Source organism: Guillardia theta (genome assembly GCF_000315625.1).
Source record: "Guillardia theta CCMP2712 unplaced genomic scaffold GUITHscaffold_65, whole genome shotgun sequence".
In the NCBI taxonomy this organism is placed as follows: domain Eukaryota; class Cryptophyceae; order Pyrenomonadales; family Geminigeraceae; genus Guillardia; species Guillardia theta.
In genome coordinates this window covers 162,369-180,571 of record NW_005434609.1, presented here as the reverse complement: position 1 = coordinate 180,571, position 18,203 = coordinate 162,369, and the positions used below count along the sequence as shown (strand labels likewise).

The following is an 18,203-nucleotide window of genomic DNA, read 5'->3' as shown; positions in this document are numbered from 1 at the left end:
CTGACCCAGCACTTGGGTTGTAATTCCAGTTCTCTTGCTTGTCTAGCGCATCGTCTCGTACGAGGATGTTGTCTGGCTTCAGGTCGCCATGCACGAACCTGCTGGGGGTCAGCTGGGGGCAGGAGGGAGACAGTTCTCAGCTCACCCAGCGTCGTGCATGTGCTCTAGAGCTCGGAGGATCTCGATGGCGTAGAAGATGACGAGATGCTCCTCCATCTTCTTGCCTGCCTGCTCGAACCCCGTCAGCTGGTCCAGGAGGTGGGGTAGGAGGGAGGGAGAGGAGAAGTAGGGGAGAAGTAGGGGAGGGAGGGAGGGGAGCGGGAGAGGAGGGGAGAAGGGAGGGAAGGAGGGAGAAGGGAGGGAAGGAGGGAGAAGGGGCGTTTCTGACCTTGCGGTAGGCGTTGATTACATCCTGCAGGGAGACCTCCGAACGGAGGTCAGAGAGGAGGAGGGAGCAGCTGGGGTAGAGCAGGGCATGTCGGAAGTCGAGGAACGAGCTCCTTGCGTCCTCCGGCAGCCTCTGCTGGAGCGAGCGGGAGACGTAGAACTCCCAGGGAGGAGCATGTTGAAGGAGCTTGAGGACCAGGAGCGACTCGTCCTGGAGGTCCTCGGTGATGCTCTTGTCGAGATGAATCCTCCGGAGGGTGTAGACCTTGGACGATGAACCCTGCGAAGAAGTGAGGAGGGAGAGGAGGTAGAGGAGGAGGTGGTGTTGATGGAGATGAAGGGAAAGTAGCGGAGAACGGTACAGGATCAGCAAAGAGCGGAAGGGAGGAGGGAGGAGGAGGTTTACCTTCCCAATCATCTTCTCCACATGGAACGTGAAGTTTGCAAGCTCGAGCTTCGACCCAACTTTGACCGCAGGTACGCTCTCCTCCTCCTGCTGCTGGTAACCTTTCTCCCTCCTCATCAGCCCTTCCACGAGCCTCGTCCTCCTTGCCTGCTCCTTCTCGCTGTACACCTCCACTCTCCCACCCTCCCCTGCCAGCAGCTCCAGCTCCTCCTCCTGCTCTTCTTCCTTTGCAGGAGAAAGAGCACTTGAGAGAAGGGGAGCGGGAGACGAGGAGGAAAAGTGGAGGGAGGAGGAGCAGGAGGAGGAGGAGGAGGAAAATTGGAGGGAGGAGCCACGAGATTCCTTGAGCCTCGTCATGTTGCAGTCGCTGGCCTGTGAGACTTCAACTGAAACTTCTTCGATGGTGTTGAGATGCTGATGGAGCTGCGGGCTCGGCAGACCAGCACTCAGTCCTTCCTCCTCCTTCACCTCCTCCTCCTTCATCTCCTCATTCTCCTTGCCCTCCTCCTGCATCCCCCGCTTGACCTTGCCAGCCTCCTTCACCACCTCCTCCGCTCCAGACGCCTGCTCGCAGAGAACGCGGAGGCCTTTCCTCTTGGGAGCAACCTGCTTCTCCTCTACCTTGATCTCTTCCTCGTCCTTGAGCACTTCCAACCCCTTCATCGCCGTGTCCTCCCGGATCTCGAAGCCTGAGCTTGACGGCGCTATCCCCTTCATTGCCGTGTCCTCCCGGATCTCGAAGCCTGAGCTTGACGGCGCTATCCCCTTCATCGCCGTGTCCTCCCGGATCTCGAAGCCTGAGCTTGACGGCGCTATCCCCTTCATTGCCGTGTCCTCCCGGATCTCAAAGCCTGAGCTTGACGGCGCTATCCCCTTCATTGCCGTGTCCTCCCGGATCTCGAAGGCGAGGGAGGAGGGAGCAGCTGCAGAGGCGTGCTGGAACTCGAGTCCTCCTGCTGTGAACGTCTCGGTGGGGCTGGGAAGGAGGTTGAAGGCTTCCCTCGTGCTCCTCGTCGGCGTCGAGTGAGCCAACATGACCGGGCAGGAGGTGGCGGTGGGACTCGGCATGAGGTCGAACACCTGGAGTGGAACGTGAGGAGGGAGGGGAGAAAGGAAGTAGCCCAAGGGGGAGGGGGAGGATGAGGCGGAGGTGATGGTGGTGGAGGAGGAGGCACCTGATCTTGAGCTTTCTTGGTGTTGATAGTTGGGGATGCGTTGGAAGAAGCCTTGGCGAAGAACTCCTCCTGCATGAAGTTCTCCTCCTCCGCCTGTGCCTGCGCCTTGAAACTGATCGCTCCTCCCGTTTGCGTGGGGCTCGGCATCAGGTCGAAGGCCATCATCTGCGCGTTCTTGGTGTTAATGGTGGGCGACGAGGACGTTGCGGCCCTCTTGAAGAAGTCCGACTCGTCCAGCAACCCTCCAGCTCTTGCCCCAGCCTCGTCCTTCTCCACCCTGGTGACTGTGGGGCTGGGCATGAGGTCGAAGACCTGATGCCTTGCCTTCTTCGTGTTGACCGTCGGGGAGGACTCGCAGGCAACGAAGAAGTTGCCAGGGACTTTCTCCTTCCTCTCCCCGAAGCTCAGCTGCTCGGGAGCACAGTTCTCGTCGTTGCCCTGGGGGTGCTCGTGGAGGGTGAAGTTGACGTCCCCAGGAGGGCAGAGGGTGTGCCGGGAGCTGTTGGCCAGGAACGTCGAGGAGTTTGCGGCCTTGGAGATCATTGAGATATCGTTCCCTCCGAACTTGGTCAGGGTGGGAGGAGCGTGCTCGATCGACTCGTCCGGCCGTCCTTTGCAGGAGGGGACAGGAGTCTGCAGGCTCGAAGTCACCTTGTCTTCCTCCTCCTCCCTGCTGCTGGGTGTCGGCTGGAACCTCTTCCCTCCCTTGGGCGCAAAGCTCGAGAAGGTCGGAGACACTTGCGTCTGGTCTGGGATGCTCACGTGGAAGGCAGAGGATGGTGGGGAGAGTCCTCGGTTGTAGCCAAACTCAAGCTTCTCCTGCTCCTGCTCCTGTGCTGGGTCCTGCTCTTGCACTAGTTTCTTGACCTCTGGCACCTGTCGGGTCAAGTCGCCACTCCAGACTTTCTTCCCATACCTGCAGAACAGAATTACTCCTTCCTCCCAACTCCTCCTCCTCCTCTTCCGACCTGCCGATCACACGAGCTTCTTCGATGGAGATCTCTTCCCCGTCAGAGAGGACAAGCATCTGCCGGTCATAGCCCGACACCCCCGTCCCATCAGCGCTCTTCTGCCTCGGCTTCTTCCCCTGCTGACCTCCAGCATCCTCCCTGGCCCCTCCACGTGCGGATGCTGATCTATTTCTCGTGGAGGGGCCGTCGAAATGCTGCTGGGGCTCAGTTGGAACTTCGGGGCCGGACAGGAAGTCCAGGGGTCGTGCCTGCTGGGAGTCTTCCATAACCTTGAGCTTCCCCACCTTCCCCTCCAGCTGCTGCCTGATCGGCTCCCGTTCCTTCTTCTTGTCTGCCGCCTCCAGGCCCTCGTCGACGAAGAACTCGAAGTCTACCCCAGCCTTCTCCGGCGCTGCAGAGCCGGCGGCAGGCACGCTCGGCCGGGCCCTGTTCATCGGGATCACTCCAGCTGCCTCCTTGGTCCACTGAGTCGCAGCCCGAGTGTTTTCCTTGGTCTTCTCCTTCTCTGCTGGCAGGTACTCCCACCCTCCTCCGCTTTGCTGGCTCGTGGGAGCGCTGTTCTCAGAGTCCACGAAGATAGAAAACCCGCCCTTGTTCCCAGTTCCCTTCACCTGCGCTCCCCGCGAGGCTGCCGGTCTCCCCGACACTCCCAGGGTGCTTCCTGTTGCCTGCTGGGACGTGGCAACCTTGGTGACCCGGCGGCTCTTGCTGAGCTCATCGCCGAACTCACGAGCGTTGGCCTTGTCAGCTTGCTGGGGGGGAGGGATGACAGAGTTCTTCATTGCTTCCATGGTTCTCTGCAGAATGATCAAAGGAGGCAGGCAAGGAGGGACGAGCAAAAACCTGATTCATTCTGTGCTGAAATTGTTTGAGGGCTGCCTGGAGCTTGTCGAGAGGTTGAGCGCGCTTGTTGATTCCCTCCTCGAGCTTGGTGTAGGCTTCCGTGAAGTCGTTCTTCTTCAACTCGAGCACCAACGCCCATGACGTGTAAAAGAGAGCAAGTCCCTGTCCGATCCCATTCGCTTCAAGAAAGTTAAAGATGTCAGTCGGGTCTGCGACGGTGTCGACATATTTGATCCAGATTCGCAGGTATCTTGGGTCGTTCTTGTACCGTTCGTCTTTCTGAAACTTTCTGCAGCACCTTTGCAGAATCGGCACGACAAGATTGGAAACTTTGTCCGACGTGGCTTGCTGCTGGGCCCACTTGATGTACTCGTCCCATGTCGCAATGGGATCCTCAGGGCATTCGGTGTCGAGCTTTGCTTCCCATTCACGGCACCCTTCTTCGAATATCGAGACAGTGTTGGATGTGGGATTGCACTGTAGCGACTTGAGCTGTTTGGTTAGTTTCTTGACGTCTCTGCCTCCAACTAGTGGCTGGACGTTCTCCTTGCTACCTTCGATCTGAGGAGAGTCGTTAGATTGATCCCAATCAGCTCTTCACAAAACTTATGAATTCAAACAACCAATCTCATTTCACTTCCTCTCATGAAATTCACGGCATGATTGTAACGTCGGTTGTGAATCTAGCCACATGCTTGTGGCTTGCACTCAATCAACCTCACAATCATGTGTTGGTCCTCCAAGAACAACTTTTCTAGATGCTCATGTCCAGAGATTTCTTTCGTGCAAACAAAACTTGAATTTCCTCCGCTTCTCTCCTCCCACTCCTGCGTTCCTCTCTGTCTCCTCCTCTGTAATTTCTTCCCTCCTAATCTCTCTCATACACACTATCCTTTCTGTCCCATTCTCTCTCTCCTGCTTCCCGCCCTCCCACCATACCTGCTCAAACTCCATGGCAGCGTCCGTTGTCGTTCGAATAGGCGTGTTAAGAATTTAAAAACGCAGCGTTTTGATTTTTGGTGCAAGTCTGCCTCAGATAAAATGGTCCGAGCCATGGAGGCAGGGAGAATGTCGGCGGGAAGATCAGCGCTAGTGGTGGCACCGATGGCGAGACGGCCGTAATGCTATGGCTGTCTCGCCATCGCTACCATGGCGATCCATACAGCCATGGCGGTACGGGGAACTTGTCTGAGTCAGATCCCAGCTCAGAAACAACAGTTGTTGTGAACCATCAAGGGATCGACACTGGGGACAAGTAGTTTCTTCTAAGGGGTCCCTACATGGTTTGACTATCGACCACTACCGTCGGACAACCCATGATAAGGGTCGAGGAACGGCAAAGTTGTCAATGTCATGCAGGAAACAGCGACGACAGGGCCAGGTACTGCCTCCAGCTGCAGACATGACCCAAGTTCAGGTCAAACAGGGGAGGAAGCGGAGAGTATGGATGGGAAATGATAGGGCGAGGGCGAGGGAAGCAAATGAGCGAGCGCAGATTATTCTTGTCGCTACTAGGATTTCGCTATCTCTCGTTCCTCAAGTCTGTTGCACGCGAAGGTATGCACTTTTGACCTCGAAGGAGAAGTATCGGCTCCTGCTGTGCAGTTCATTCGAGGTGTATGCTACCCGTCGGACAACAATCTTCACGAACAAATGAACAATGTCTCTAGGTTCACATGTACGCTATACGCTGTAGCATATCATGATACATCAGTAAATTAGATTTCAAGAAACTAGTCGCCAGGCTTGTTCGACTGAGTGTATTCTCCGTTGATCACTTGTTCCATGATACCTTGTAGCTAGCCCCTGACATCTCGTTTACTTGACATTCACCCCGAGTTACTCTTTCGAGCATTCAACAATGTCTGCAACCGAGACAATGCTTTCTCGCACACATTTTTGTCTGTCTGCTGCGTCTCTTGATTTTGATCCTCGCCATCTTCGCTCATATAGTCCTCCTCCCCTTCTTCAGTGCTGTTGTAGTCAAGTTGATCACGAATACAATCGTACAGCTCCGGCAGGCCCTCCAAGTTCATCTTGGACCTCAATATCCCGAGCCTTTTCAAACATGTCGTGAAGAAGTCCAGGCACAAGGGGTGCCTCGGCAGCGACTGGTTCCTGAAGTGGAAGATTTGAATGTATGTGATAGTCTGAAGCAAATTGCACCAGTTCTGATGCACATTTTGCTGCCGAGGATTGCAAGTACAGTTGAGAGTGTCCAGGAGCCTTCGTTCGGCCCTGGCCACATCGTTGTACACGATGACGTCGATGTCGGAGAGGTGGTAGTGAGCTTGTGGGTTGTTGGGCTCAATACGGAGAGCACGATGGAGAATCTTCTCTGCAGACTGGAAGTCCGACAAGTTATTGAGGTAGATGGAGCCCAAGTCACAAAGAGCCTCAACCTGATCAAGTGGTCACATGTTAAACTTCTGCCTAGACTGGGAAGAAAGAGGAGACATACATGCTGAGGGTCTAGCTTCAGGGCTACTTCATACTCTTCTTTCGCTGCCAGCATGTTTTGATCGAACTCCTCCAAGCATTGGCCATGCACATAGTGCACGTGCGCAGACTGAGGACAAAGTGCGATCGCGTCTTGAGACAGGCGAAAGGCCTCGTGGAAGTCGTAGTCTAGTCCATCGACCTCCAGCTCCACCCTATCATGCTCATCCTTGAACCTTCGGCCCTGCTCTATCTCATCAGCAGAGCGTAAGAACGCCAGACTCGTGACCTCCATGAGAGCCAAGGCCAGGCTTGTCAAGACTTGCGGATCCAGGGGATCAAAGGAGAAAGCTACGAACAGAAGGTAAGAAAAAACTGAGAAAGAGAGGCTCAAGACCTACCTTGCTTGAAGTACTCGATAGCAGTTGCAACATCGTTCATCACCTGAAGGTGGCACGTTATGCCGCTCGTCATGAAGGATGAAAACGTTTACCAGCTTGTGAAAGCTCCCCATTGTGTGCAGCAATTCAACGTTGTACGGCTGAAGTCTGAAGGCTCTTAAGAGGTTCCGAAAAGCTCCCAGTTGATCGTTGTAATCCTTGTGGTGAAATAACGATCCTTTGAGCAGCAATACTTCAAAGCTTCCAGGTTTGATGCTTTCTGCCCTCTCCACCAGCTGACATATCTCAGAAATGTTCTTGGCCATGTGCAGAGACAAGCTGGCTTTGCTGCACAGTGTGTCTATGGATGATGGGTTCAGCATGAGCGCCCTATCGAATGCTGTTTGTGCCTCTTGTTCGCCGTTCTGGTAACGCAACGTAAGATGTCAATATCTACATGAAGAAGAAGACACCTTGCCCATGAGCAGGATGCCAAGATTATGCCAAACACTGGAGCGAGCGGGATTGAAGGCAATCGATTCTCTGAGCAGCTTCTCTGCCAGATCAAGATCTATCTTTTTGGTCTGGCAGAAATGAGCGAAATCAAATCTGATTCTGGCGCTCGTAAGATGATCGATAGTTCCATTCTGAGCAGCAATTTGCTCATTGTCAGTGACAATCGCAAGCTCAAACAGAGCTTCAGAGGTATCCCAAAACTCGGAGTCCTATCAAGAAAGTCAGACCTAGTTGTTGGGAAAGCGTTTAAATTCTTGCCATGGAGAGGAATTTTGCATATTCACACAATGCGCGAGAAGATTTCGGTGAATAATATATCGCAGACCGGTAGATTTCAAATACTTCAGCGAAACTTCCTATGAACGAAAGGTATTTTGCGCTCGCAAGACAATAATTGGTCCAATCCTTGTCAGAAAGAAGAAGAATCTGCGAACAAACGTCTCAGCGACCCATTGCAAAGCAGCAGTAGATTTCCTGATCTTTCATTTGCATCCCATCGATGATCTGCTTCAACCTAAAGATCTCCCATGCCCTATCTTCCTCATCCATACCCCCTCGCCGCACTTTTTCCAGAGAGCGTTCAAGCAATTTACATGCCTCTGCGCAATTCATCGCACTTACTCGGACCGGATCAATGCTCACTCCACCGTCATCTGAATCATCCTCTATGGGATCTTCTTCTCCTCTTACAAGCAAAGGATTCACAGCCTCAGAACTTGCTTTGACACCCTTGGTACTACCAAAACGTCTGGGAAAATTGTTGCGACAAATGGGATCATTCAACAAAGGCATCATGTTCGAATCAACATTTTTTTTCTGCGCCACTCGAACAGCAATGTCCCGTAGGGAGCAATGTGCAATCAAGCTGATGAATTGAGAGGGACTTATGTCATCGACTGTGACAGTCGCCATTTTCTCGGGGAGTTCAGTTGCAGGTACTTTCAATTCAAGAATGCTGTCTTTCGCTTTTCTCCTGAAGATTGGAGCAAAAACCTTGATCGCATCTTGAGAACCGTGCTTCTGTCACAAAAGACGTCATCACTCAACAGATCCATGTTACGACGTTACCAGGAGAAGCTGCATATTCCCTCTTTTCCAAGTCAGCAAAACAGAGTGTTCGAGCTTCGAACGTACATCCAGGCATCGAGTCCTCGACATACCTGTTGCTCCCTTTGCCTCCATCTCTATCCGCATCACTTCTTCTTTATCGCCGTCAGTCACACGAAAGTCGAACGTTCGAGGCTGGAACTGAGGCAGCGGAATGGGATTCAAATCACCGAGAATCGACTTGAGCGAAATCTCCCTCATCTGATCCAGCTGCACTGATACGTCGACGTGCTGGAAGTAAAGTTTGGTGGTGCCCAAGACTCCATGCTTCTTCATCTCAGCCCAGAAATCTAGTCTGGATGTGTACCTCGATATTCTCTGCGGAACACTGCTCACATCTTGGCTGCTCACAAGAGAAAGATGTGAATGATCAAAACTGGTCCCAAACAATCTTGACAAGAAGAGAACAAGGTCTCGAACTGCATTCAGGAAGAACCTTGCCTTGCCTTGGATCCAAGTCATCTCTATGAGGATATCCTCTTCTTCCTTGCCGCCTGTTGCCTCAGAGTCTATCAGTTTTCGAAGCAGGAACGTTTCATTCCTTCCCGCTTGCATGTAATGGATTTCAACCAGCAGCTTATCCAAACATCTTTGTCCGGGACTCTTCTCCTCCCCTTCTAGAGGATCCGAGTGATCCAACGATGAAACGCGAGCAGGATCAGACATCTCCTTGGCTCCAGGGTCAGAAGTGGACTCCACCCTCATGTCGTCCGAATCCCCCATCATGTCAGCGGCCTCAAACTCTGCTCCACTGTCGACTCCCTTGCGCGTGACTGAGAAGAAGCTTCGCTCTGTCAAAGTCTTGAGCTCTTCCAGAAGCTCTCTCGGATTGCTGGACGTCATTCTCAGAGACTTGCCGTTGTCAAGGCATCGAATCGCCACGTCTACCTCCTCGCAGGGCACTTGAAAGATCGAGGCCAAGAGGAATCTTAGATCTCCTGCTCCCTCGATGGGAGCTTCCATATCTCCTTCGAACCACTTCATCTTGCATCTTGCCTTGTTGTCGACGGTGAAAGAGATCCTGTTGTCTTTCTCTCCCTGGATTTGCACGGGAAACCAGAAATTCCCCTCCAGAAAGCTTCTGATGACTTTGTTTGCTGTCATCCCTTCTGATGCTTCGACATCAACTCTTTCTGTCATCGTCAACTCGGTTCTTGATGCAGGAAACGAGCAAGGTTCGATCCGATTCCGCTTCCTCCTCTGGTCGATCTCTGACCTGCGCTTTCTCCACACCGGATCGTTCCCAAGAGCTCGAGACTGATGCATCGAGGAATGACGATCGCCGACCTGACGAGATGGTATGGAAGAGGCATGAGGAGGAGGAGGAGGAGGAGGAGGAGGAGGAGGAGGAGGAGGAGGAGGAGAGTATATGGGAGCAGGTCCTAGTGAAAGCATGAAGGCGGCGAACAGTACGACCCCACCGCATCCTCTGCATCGCATCCCACAAACCAAACTTCTCTGGTGCGGGCCTGACTAAACACTGATAGCTCACTGAGTGAGCCTTTGCAGTGCCCCGCCGTCCGGGGCCGCCCGGCCAGTGACTCCAGAGTGTCACCGTGTCACTGGTCACGAGTCCCGGCGGGCGGGGCCCGGCCGCCCGGCCGGTGACTCACTGCACTTAAAGACTCGGCCAGGCCCGGCATAGCGACCGAGCCTTCGTTGGGGTGATGAACTGAGGGGGGGCAAAATCACGTTTATTCAATCCGATCTGCCAGTTTGACAACGATTTCTATCTCCTGTGAGGGTAATATGCAGGCTCAGACCTGACAGGATGAGTAAAATCCTTGTTGAGAAACAAAAAACATTAAACCTTTTCCTCTCCAAATCGATGACCTACATGTTGGTAAATGGATCAGTATACAGCAATTCTTTTCTCGCCGAACAACATTTCACCTCGCGGGGAGTGAAACCAGTGGGTGCCTCTGGCCTTCCGAATACATTGCTTCATATTCTGCGTCAATTATGCCATAAATCAACGCTCCCGACATCCACCTGTTTTTCACAAGGCTATTGGTTCTCTGCTTGTAATCACTCACAAGAGTGTTTTTGGTCTGATCCGAATATTGATCAGACTCGTTTGCAGGGTGCAATCAATCCTTACCCGTGGACTCTTGCGAGCAGGGTAATTTGATGTAGGGCGCACATCGACAAACTTGTTGCTCGAATTCTCCTACGTCAAAGTCACCATCCCCACAACCAGACTTCACATGCAGTGTACCAAATGTGAGAGAGGCTGCCTTGCATTTCCCTTCGAGATTTTGAAAGATAATGATCCACGAGAACGCTGTTCTCGAAATTTTCTTCAAAGGAGAAGACATTTGCAGGTTACAAGTTCACCTTGCTGAAGGAAGAGTGTTCAGATTTGTCCATCTCCGAATTGGTGTCCCTAAGGATTTGGAATTCATTCGATTTTCTTTTGTTCCCTTTGACTTCGATCAAGGATTTGGGAGAGTCTTCTGGATCAGATTGAGAAGAATTGGCAGGATTTTCGAAAAACTTATGCTTCGGTTTTGACGCAGCCACCGACTCTTCATCTTCACGGAATTCAGGAAGTTTGGCACGCAAGGGAAATACTCTGCGGATTTCCAACTTCATGAATTTCTCTTTCCTCCTGAATGTTGTCCATACAAAACTGTTCTCACTGATCAAGAGTCAGCATAGGCCACATGTCACAAGTTGTCTCAATAACTCACGGTCCTGTCAGCATCGCAGTTACTCTTTCAAGAGGCGCCGCAAAACAAGGCCTCCCTTCGATTTCATATAAGATATCTCCTGGAAGGACCTGTGCTCGCCTCTATCAGGGATTTCAACAAGCTGATACTGATCTCCTTACCCCCGCCATTGCTGCTGGACCATTCTGCACTAGCGAGTGAACTACCAAACCTCCGTTTGTGTCGTACGTGACTGATGCGAAAGTCAAAGTTGACACGCAAATAACAAGCAAAGCTTACAATTGATTCCTACTCCGCATTCTTTTGATCCATGCCTTATTGGTACGCAGCTTTCAAAGTCAGTGTAAATACTTTGAAACCACTCATTTATCATCTTGTTTCCTGCACAAACGTCAATCGTTGAGATCAGGTTTACAAGGAATCTAATCTATTCTTGTCATTCATTCGACAAAAAAATGTCACAGCTCTATCCCCAGTGAAAATTTCAATTACATCTTCTTCTATTGTCCTACGCTGTCTCCTTTTGTCTAACGGAGAAGGCGCTCCGCTCCTTCTCGATGACGTCGCTCGCGACCGACTTCCTGGGGCTCGGCTCGGCCTACTTCGACTCCTCCCTCAGCGTGCTGCATTGCCTTCCGCACCTTATTGTTCTAGCTCCTACCCTCCTGCCCTCCTGCCCTCCTGCCCTCCTTTCTGCCCTCCTCCCCTCCTCCCCTCCTCCCCTCCTCCCCTCCTTTCTCCCCTCCTCCTCTCCTGCCCTCCTGCCCTCCTGCCCTCCTGCCCTCCTGCCCTCCTTTCTCCCCTCCTCCTCTCCTGCCCTCCTCCCCTCCAGTCTGTCATTATCTTTCGTCTGAATCCCTTTCTTTGCACAACGGCATTCCTTCCACCACCCCCTTTGCCCTGTGCCAGGTCTTCACCCCCATTTTTCCTTCGATCAGACAGAAAAATCAGGGGGTGGGTGGAATTGGTACTTTTGACTAGCGGTTACGAGTACCCGTAACGGTTATGCCTCTTGAAGCGAAGATGGCGCTGTCAACGAGGGAGGCTCTGCTGCAGAGGATCAGGCGGTAGGGAGGAGGAGGAGGAAGACGCCTGAGAGTAGCCAAGCCTCTGCTACATCCGTTGGTCGACAGCAGGGTAGGAGCTGAACGGTCCTGTAACTGTGGGCCAGCCAGAGCAAAGGCTTGTTGTCCGTGGCTTTCACGTGCCCTGTTGGAACCATGCGGCGATTGAATGCTGTTGTAACTTTGAATGTCTTGATCATGTCTTTATTCTTTAAGCAATGTTATTGTTGGTTCGTTTCTGGAGATCTTTCTTGGAGAGTAGATCCCATGGATCCCTCTCTCGTTCATTTTTCGCTTGAAGTAGCATGGGAACGGGACACTTGGCGAAGCACGCTGAGCAAACAAACTGCGCAAGAACCAAATGTACAGGCTCTGAGAGATGAATGGCTTTCTTGCATCAACGGCGGGCCTGGTTCAATTTTGAATGTGACAGAAGGGTCCACGTCGGACGTGCGTCGATCAATCTACACGTGTATGTCAGAAAATTGCAAGTTGCAGACTAATGCGTCTCGTTTCAGCTTCATCATAATCAGGTTGGACGATAGACTAGTTTATTCAAAGTTAGCATTTTCCCACAGCTATCAATCTTCCGGGGAGTATCAAGCATTCTTTCAAGGTTGTTGCCGCAGTTCCCTGGTGTATAGTCAAGGCACAGACTGGCATGTCAGGACAACAGTTGTCATATCAGAAAATTCTTACCCTCAATCACCTTTTGCAGTCATTCCTCCTCTTCTCTCTCTCAATCCCGAATCTGATTACCAGCTGATCATTGATGAGAATTCTTCAGTCACGCTCACTCGTTACCCATTTCTACTCCCTGACGCCATAGGCAGCTCTGCTTCAGACTCCTATTCGCAGTCAACCATATTACAATACTACTCGTCTGGAGGCATCATGCTGAGTGATGACGGTAGAATCAGAGTTCTCACTCAGAATGCTTGCAACAAGTTTCCTTGTTTCTTGCAAATATCCCTAGAGGTGAACTCCCTTTCAGGAACTCGTGCCATTGATTTCATCATCCGTGTTTCACAAGACTCCCCTCTCAATGTCGGATACTCAGGATTCTTGGTAACTCGTCCTACCACTATATCAGATACAATCCTCTTTGATTGCTCCAAATCGCTGTTTTGGGATGGCGTCAACTCCAGTTTCCAAGTCTCTAAATGCATAAGCCCGTCAGATGCACATCTTTTTGAATGTGAGGGTTTCGTAGGAATCTGTCCTACTGCAGATGAAATCCTGTACATCAATCTCGACTCCCATCTCTATAGCAGGTGAATGACTTATTTCCCCCTCAGCTGGAAGTGAGTTGTTGTACAGGTGCGTTAGCTCGGATGCCTGCCCCTTGGGAACGAGCAGATTCTTTTGCAGGAGCAGCAAAATAGAGAGCAGTCTTCCCTTCGTCAGATTCATGTTTGCCAACAACTTCTCCAACTCTGCCATGTCCATCCTGCCCTTGGGCGACTTTTCTCTCAGCAAAAACTTGGTCTATCACGGATGCGCAAAGGAGAACTTGTTATCAGGAGATTGCAAGGGAGAGACAATTGTTGGACCAACCTCGCAGAGATATCTCGATGTTCAATGGAATGTGGGGTGTGAATTCTTCCCTAATGCGAGCGTTGTTTACTCGTTGTGTTTTATGGCTTCAGTGGGAGACTACCGATATTCAAGGCCTTCCTGTGTGTTTATTCGCAACACTTATAATATCAATCTACCGCAGCAAGCCGACCTTGTCCTTGGAGTGTCCTCTCTGAAGGATGGCCGATTCAATGTCGCCAATCCAGTTCCTTCGGTCGACAAGGTTTTCATCGTCGCACAACCCGTCGACTGTATCGCCAACGAGGTCTTTCCCTTCAACCCTCAACTAGCCCTGTACCACAAAGGACTAGTCAATGACGATATCAGCTCCGACCTCGTCTCTGTATCTTTGGGGCTGAACCCGTCAGGAGCTTCGCTGGAAGGGACCCTGGCTGTCCCTTTTAGGCACGGTGTAGCCTCGTTCACGGATCTGTTCGTCTCTAAGCCCGGAAGAGGCTTCACCCTCAAGTTTGCTTATAAGTTCCTGGACGGAGCTCTCGAGTCAACACGCTTCAACATCATGCCTCCTGTCGCCTCTGTCCAGTTTGTCAGCCAACCGACTGTGGAGGTACAGGCGGGAGTAGCCTTGAGTGAGGTAGTGGTCAAGGTGTTGGACCTCAACAGTGAATATGCTCTCTTGTCTCATCGGGAAGCTGGTGTCAATCTGACATGTTACAAGGAAAACAGCACACAGACTGTCGCGCCATGGTCAACTGACTCCTGCAGCTTGCTGGGGAAAACCACAGCTGAGGCCAGAGCTGGAGTCGTCAAGTTCACCGATCTGAAGCTCTTGCGAGTTGGGAAATATTCCTTACATTTCAGTATGCCATTGATTGGCGAGTTGAATTCAATCGTATTCAAAGTCACCTCTTCCTCGCCCCGCTCGATCTCTGTTCTGCAGCAACCCTGCGCTCTTCCTTGTACAGCTGGGCAGGGTGTAAACCAGGTAGCGCTGGACTCGTTCTTGACGGAAATTGCTCTGCTCGATGCCTACGAAAACTTCGTCGTCGACCTCAGCTACAGCGGGTTTGCCAACCTGACGCTTGAGGGATTTCCTAAGAAGCCCAATCAAGACCGTCTGCTGACTGGAAGCAAGGGTGTCCTACCATACTCCCGCAGTCCCGTCCGATTTCTCTTCAACGACCTGACCGTCAGCGAGCCAGGCTACTTTGCGGTCAAGTATTCCGTCTTGTACGAAGGGATTTCGTTGGAGAATTCATCCCTTGTGTTTGAAGTTGAATTCCCTGTGAATAGTTTGGTCTCAGACAAGGGGAATTCCAATACTTTCACTGCTGGGCCGATGTTCAATCCTCCTTTGGTTGTCAGGTTGGTCGACCTTCACGGGTTTCAGACCGCATCCAGGAGGTACGTGTCAGTCCATGTCAACTACTCCCTAGTGCGTTACGACTGCTCGTCGACATGCCGCATGCCGCAATCTTGTGATCCCTACAACCTGACCTGCGAGTCGGCTCCGTCGATGTTCGGGACAACCCACATCCTGTCTATCGGGGGAGTCGCTAGTTTCTTGGACCTCTCTTTCAGACGAGCGGGAATTGGTTATCTCGTTGTGTTCGAGGATGTCCTGCTAGGTTCCCAGCGTTCTCTCGCCATGAACATCACGGTCGCTCCGGGAGATCCAACACGCCTCGTCGTCTCTCGATTGCCCGCGTCCATCACAGATCAGCAGGTCGACGGCATCCAGACTGTCTTCATCGGGCTTCCTTTCGGCATCCAGCCCGTCGTTTCCCTGGTCGATGACTACGGCAATATCGTCAGGAGAGAAGAAGATGGTGAAATCTCAGTACAAGTCGAGTCTTGGAACACACAGGTGGCAGTGATGGGGGACACGGTTCGGAAAGTTGAGCAAGGCCAAGTGTTCTTCTCTCATTTGTTCTTGGAGACAACCCTCGACGTCCAAGATCCGTTTCAAGTCAGGCTTATCTTCACCTTCTCTAAAGATCCTATGATCTCCTCCAACGTCACCTTGAACGTCGCTCGTGGCGGTTTTGAGCTCTCGATCTTGCAGCCGTTGAGCTCGTCATACAGCAATCCTGCAGACATCAGAACCAGCGTCCAGCTCTCTTCCCAGCAGGAGGTCACGTTCTTCAGGGATCTCACAGGAAGCGTCAAGATCGGCGACGCTTGTCAAGATCCTCTCCCTCTTCCTCCCGTTCCCTGGAGGGTCTGGCAAGCAGAGCTGCGCGGAGTCGTCGTCCTCCATCAGCCCTTCATCCTCACGCTCTTCAGACCATCCTCCTTCTTGCTCAAGGCGACGGAGGTCGAGATTAAGCTCGTGGAAGGGAACGCGACTTGCAGCTCTCACGGGGAGGAGGGGCTGTTCTACACAGCAAGCGGGACGAAGCTCTTCTGCTCGTGTGAACCTTACTGCAGGGCTGGAGACGCAGTAGGAAGGGACTTGTTCTTACAGTTCACCCTGACGAGGCAGCCCTCGAGCAGTCTTGTCACTGTCTGCGCCAGTCATGACGGAGTGAACTACTCGGTCCCTGTTGTCTTGCACGAGAACGGCCTGTGGAAGCTCAGCCCTCAGGTCGTGGTCAAGGAGGAACACAACAGAAGCTCCTCTCCCCTTCGACCTGCGGCAGGGAGCGAGCAGATCTTGTGGTATGCGGGACGAAGTTTCGATGCTTGTAGAGGGTTCTGCAGGTACAAACTCGATCCCCGAGTTGCCTTCGTCTTGAGCTTGCCTTGGCGATGGACGGGCAACGGTTCATACTCCTGTCCCGACGATCCCGTCACGGGAGCTCCTTACAAGTGGGCTAGTCTTGAAGACTTGGAGCTGCTGAAGACGTTCTCGTTCGGAGGGAACCATTCCGCTGCTTTCACGTGCGATCAGTGTGGGAAGCAGACTGACGATCTGCTCCAGGAGAGGAGCCTCTTCCTTTTCTCTGACTCCTTCAGGAACTCCAAAGTGATTGACTACAACCAGCTCAGTCTCAAGTCCCTCCCTCTTCTACATCAAGACATTGCTGGTCTTGTCTGCATCGCAATGTTGCCCCAGTCCTCTCCCTCCTCTCCCGTTCCGACTGCTCCAGCACTGCCGATAAAGTCTCAACGGCTCGCTCTCTCCGTCTTGAAGCCCATGGACAAGGTCGGGAACGACGTACATGCGCCAGATGTCGAGTTCGTATTGGACCTTGACACTGAGGGGAGCGAAATTACCTTCGGCTGCCAAAAGATGGTCATCAAAGTTTCTCTCGTTGCTCAGCCCACCTCCTGGGTCCGGCTGGTCCCCCTGCCTTCCCAGCAAGACGAGTACGTGACCTGGGCGGCTACTTCCTCCCCTTCGTCGGTCAGCGAAGTCAACAAGGGGATGTACTCGTTCGCCTACACCTTCGGCAACAGGAAGGATTGGCAGCTCATGGACGCGAGAGTCTTCGATTGGAGCCAACCAGTGCACCACAACGTCACTGCCGGGCCTCAGTGCGATGACTGGCCTCTCAACAGTTCGATCTCGCTGGACTTCGTCCTGTTGAGCGATGACGTCTTTTTTTCTCAGCAGGTCTACAGTCTCAAGCTGAGGAGACAAGCGAACTCGGCCGACGAGGCTGCACGTTATGAACGAAGTCTGTCCGGAGACTACAACTTCGTTCCCGCGCCAGAACAGAACGTCACCTCTCCTCCAGCACCCACTCCAGCAGACAGACCGTTCTGCATCCGAGCTGGAGCGTTCTGGCCAACGGGAGGCTATCCTCCCGACTCGTCGACCTGCCAGGGAGGAGGGTTGCCGGCCTGTCAGACTGTCTGGTGTGGGACGAGGCTCCTAGACGTAAAGGCGGGAGGGCATCATACCTGCGCCCTTGACAGCTCGGGGAAGCTGATCTGCTGGGGCAGGAACAGTGCAGGACAGACGTCGATCCTCCCTGCTGTGCTTGAACACGGCTCAGTTGTCGACTTTGATCTCGGCCAGCAGCACACGTGCGCTGTGATGGAGGACGGCAAGCTCTTCTGCTGGGGAGAGAACGCCATGGGGCAAGCAACGGTCCCGAGCACAGCCTTGAGCTGGAGGAGGGTCTCAGCAGGAGCAGCGCACACTTGCAGCATCCTCGAGGACAGGACGGCCCTCTGCTGGGGAGACAATGCCTACCTACAAGCGTCTCCTCCAGCTGGGAAGATGTGGATCAAGATGTCGAGCGGATTCTTCCATTCCTGTGGGATAGAGGTAGGAGGGGCGGCACTGTGCTGGGGAGGGAAGGGATACGACGAGAACCAGGTGGACGTACCAGGAGGGAGCTCCTTGAAATGGTCAGACGTCTGTGCCGGTAGATCTCACTCGTGCGGCGTGCTGCTCAACGGGACTCTCCTCTGCTGGGGAGGGAACGAGTGGGGTCAGAGCAGCCCTCCTCGCCGTGACGGATGGCAGCAAGTATCTTGTGGCACTGCCCACACATGCGGCGTCGCCCTTGACGGCTCCATCTCCTGCTGGGGGAGCACGACGGACAACCGCCTGCTCGTCTCTCCTCGTGCAGATCTCAGGTGGTCCCGCGTCTCCGCCTCCTCCGAGCACTCGTGCGGCCTTCTTGTCTCCGGTGCCATCTCGTGCTGGGGAGCCCCGAGGGACAGCAAGCTCGCGGTCTCCGCAGCCGAGAAAGTTGCTATCCTGCCCTCGTGCCCGCTGGAGGGAGCGACGGGAGATTGCGAGAGAGC

At 53.0% G+C, this 18,203-nt stretch overlaps 3 protein-coding genes across 3 annotated transcripts; 1 reads left to right on the top strand and 2 right to left on the bottom strand.

The window, feature by feature from the left end:
• Nucleotides 1-3,782: 3,782 nt before the first annotated feature.
• On the bottom strand, nt 3,783-4,352 carry GUITHDRAFT_51727 (hypothetical protein; the record flags this gene model as incomplete). The annotated part of the gene is made up of 1 exon (XM_005827600.1): nt 3,783-4,352. A coding segment is annotated over one exon (570 nt), but the record flags the coding sequence as incomplete, so codon positions are not given.
• A 1,259-nt stretch (nt 4,353-5,611) lies between these two features.
• Nucleotides 5,612-9,867, bottom strand: GUITHDRAFT_142551 (hypothetical protein; the record flags this gene model as incomplete). Its single annotated transcript, XM_005827599.1, has 10 exons — nt 5,612-6,184; nt 6,244-6,465; nt 6,511-6,572; nt 6,623-6,665; nt 6,715-7,026; nt 7,075-7,326; nt 7,460-7,543; nt 7,739-8,137; nt 8,252-9,511; nt 9,838-9,867. The coding sequence occupies 10 exons, from the start codon at nt 9,865-9,867 to the stop codon at nt 5,612-5,614; spliced, it is 3,237 nt and encodes a 1,078-aa protein (XP_005827656.1).
• A 7,458-nt stretch (nt 9,868-17,325) lies between these two features.
• On the top strand, nt 17,326-18,132 carry GUITHDRAFT_45583 (hypothetical protein; the record flags this gene model as incomplete). Its single annotated transcript, XM_005827598.1, has 1 exon — nt 17,326-18,132. A coding segment is annotated over one exon (807 nt), but the record flags the coding sequence as incomplete, so codon positions are not given.
• Nucleotides 18,133-18,203: the final 71 nt, after the last annotated feature.